General features: G+C 70.9%; 1 protein-coding gene across 1 annotated transcript; it reads left to right on the forward strand.

Annotated features, from left to right (window-relative positions):
- Positions 1 to 2: 2 nt before the first annotated feature.
- On the forward strand, positions 3 to 701 carry LOC104916668 (retinol dehydrogenase 7-like). Its single transcript, XM_010727686.3, is given in 3 exon segments — positions 3 to 315; positions 380 to 575; positions 577 to 701. Coding segments are annotated over 3 exon segments (576 nt in total). The 3' UTR covers positions 644 to 701.
- The last annotated feature ends 40 nt before the right edge of the window (positions 702 to 741 follow it).

The following is a 741-nucleotide window of genomic DNA, read 5'->3' on the forward strand; positions in this document are numbered from 1 at the left end:
GGATGTGGCTGTGGCTGCTGGCGCTGCTGGGGCTGTGGCTGCTGCGGCGTTGGCACCGCGAGCGGCAGACGGTGCCCGGCCTGGAGGAGAAGTTCGTGCTGATCACGGGCTGCGATTCGGGCTTTGGCAACCTGCTGGCACGGCAGCTGGACGCGCGGGGGCTGCGGGTGCTGGCGGGCTGCCTGACGGAGTCGGGGGCCGCACGGCTGCGGTCGGCCGCCTCGTCGCGCCTGCAGACCGTCGTGCTGGACGTCACCTCCAGCAGCAGCATCGCCGCCGCCGCCGCGTGGGTGCAGGAGCGCGTGGGGCAGAGAGGTAGGAGGGGGCCGGGCGGGGAGGGGGCACGGTGGGGGTCGCGACTCACCCGCCCCTATTGCAGGGCTGTGGGGGTTGGTGAACAACGCCGGCGTCGCCATCCCCACCGCCCCCAACGAGTGGCTGAGGAAGGAGGACTTTGTGACGGTGCTGAACGTCAACCTGGTGGGGCTGATCGAGGTGACCCTCAGCCTCCTGCCGCTGGTGAAGCGGGCGCGGGGCCGCGTGGTGAACGTGGCCAGCGTGATGGGCCGGCTCTCCGGCTTCGGGGGGGGGTTACTGCCCCTCCAAGTTCGGTGTGGAGGCCTTCTCCGACAGCCTCAGGTGAGTGCCGTGCTCCCCAAACAGCTGCACCTCTCCAGGCTCTGCCTGGCAGCACTGGGTTGCTGGCACCAGGCAGGGACCCTGCTGCTTGGACCTTGCACC

This window comes from Meleagris gallopavo, unplaced genomic scaffold (genome assembly GCF_000146605.3).
Source record: "Meleagris gallopavo isolate NT-WF06-2002-E0010 breed Aviagen turkey brand Nicholas breeding stock unplaced genomic scaffold, Turkey_5.1 ChrUn_random_7180001927708, whole genome shotgun sequence".
Taxonomy (NCBI): Eukaryota; Metazoa; Chordata; class Aves; order Galliformes; family Phasianidae; genus Meleagris; species Meleagris gallopavo.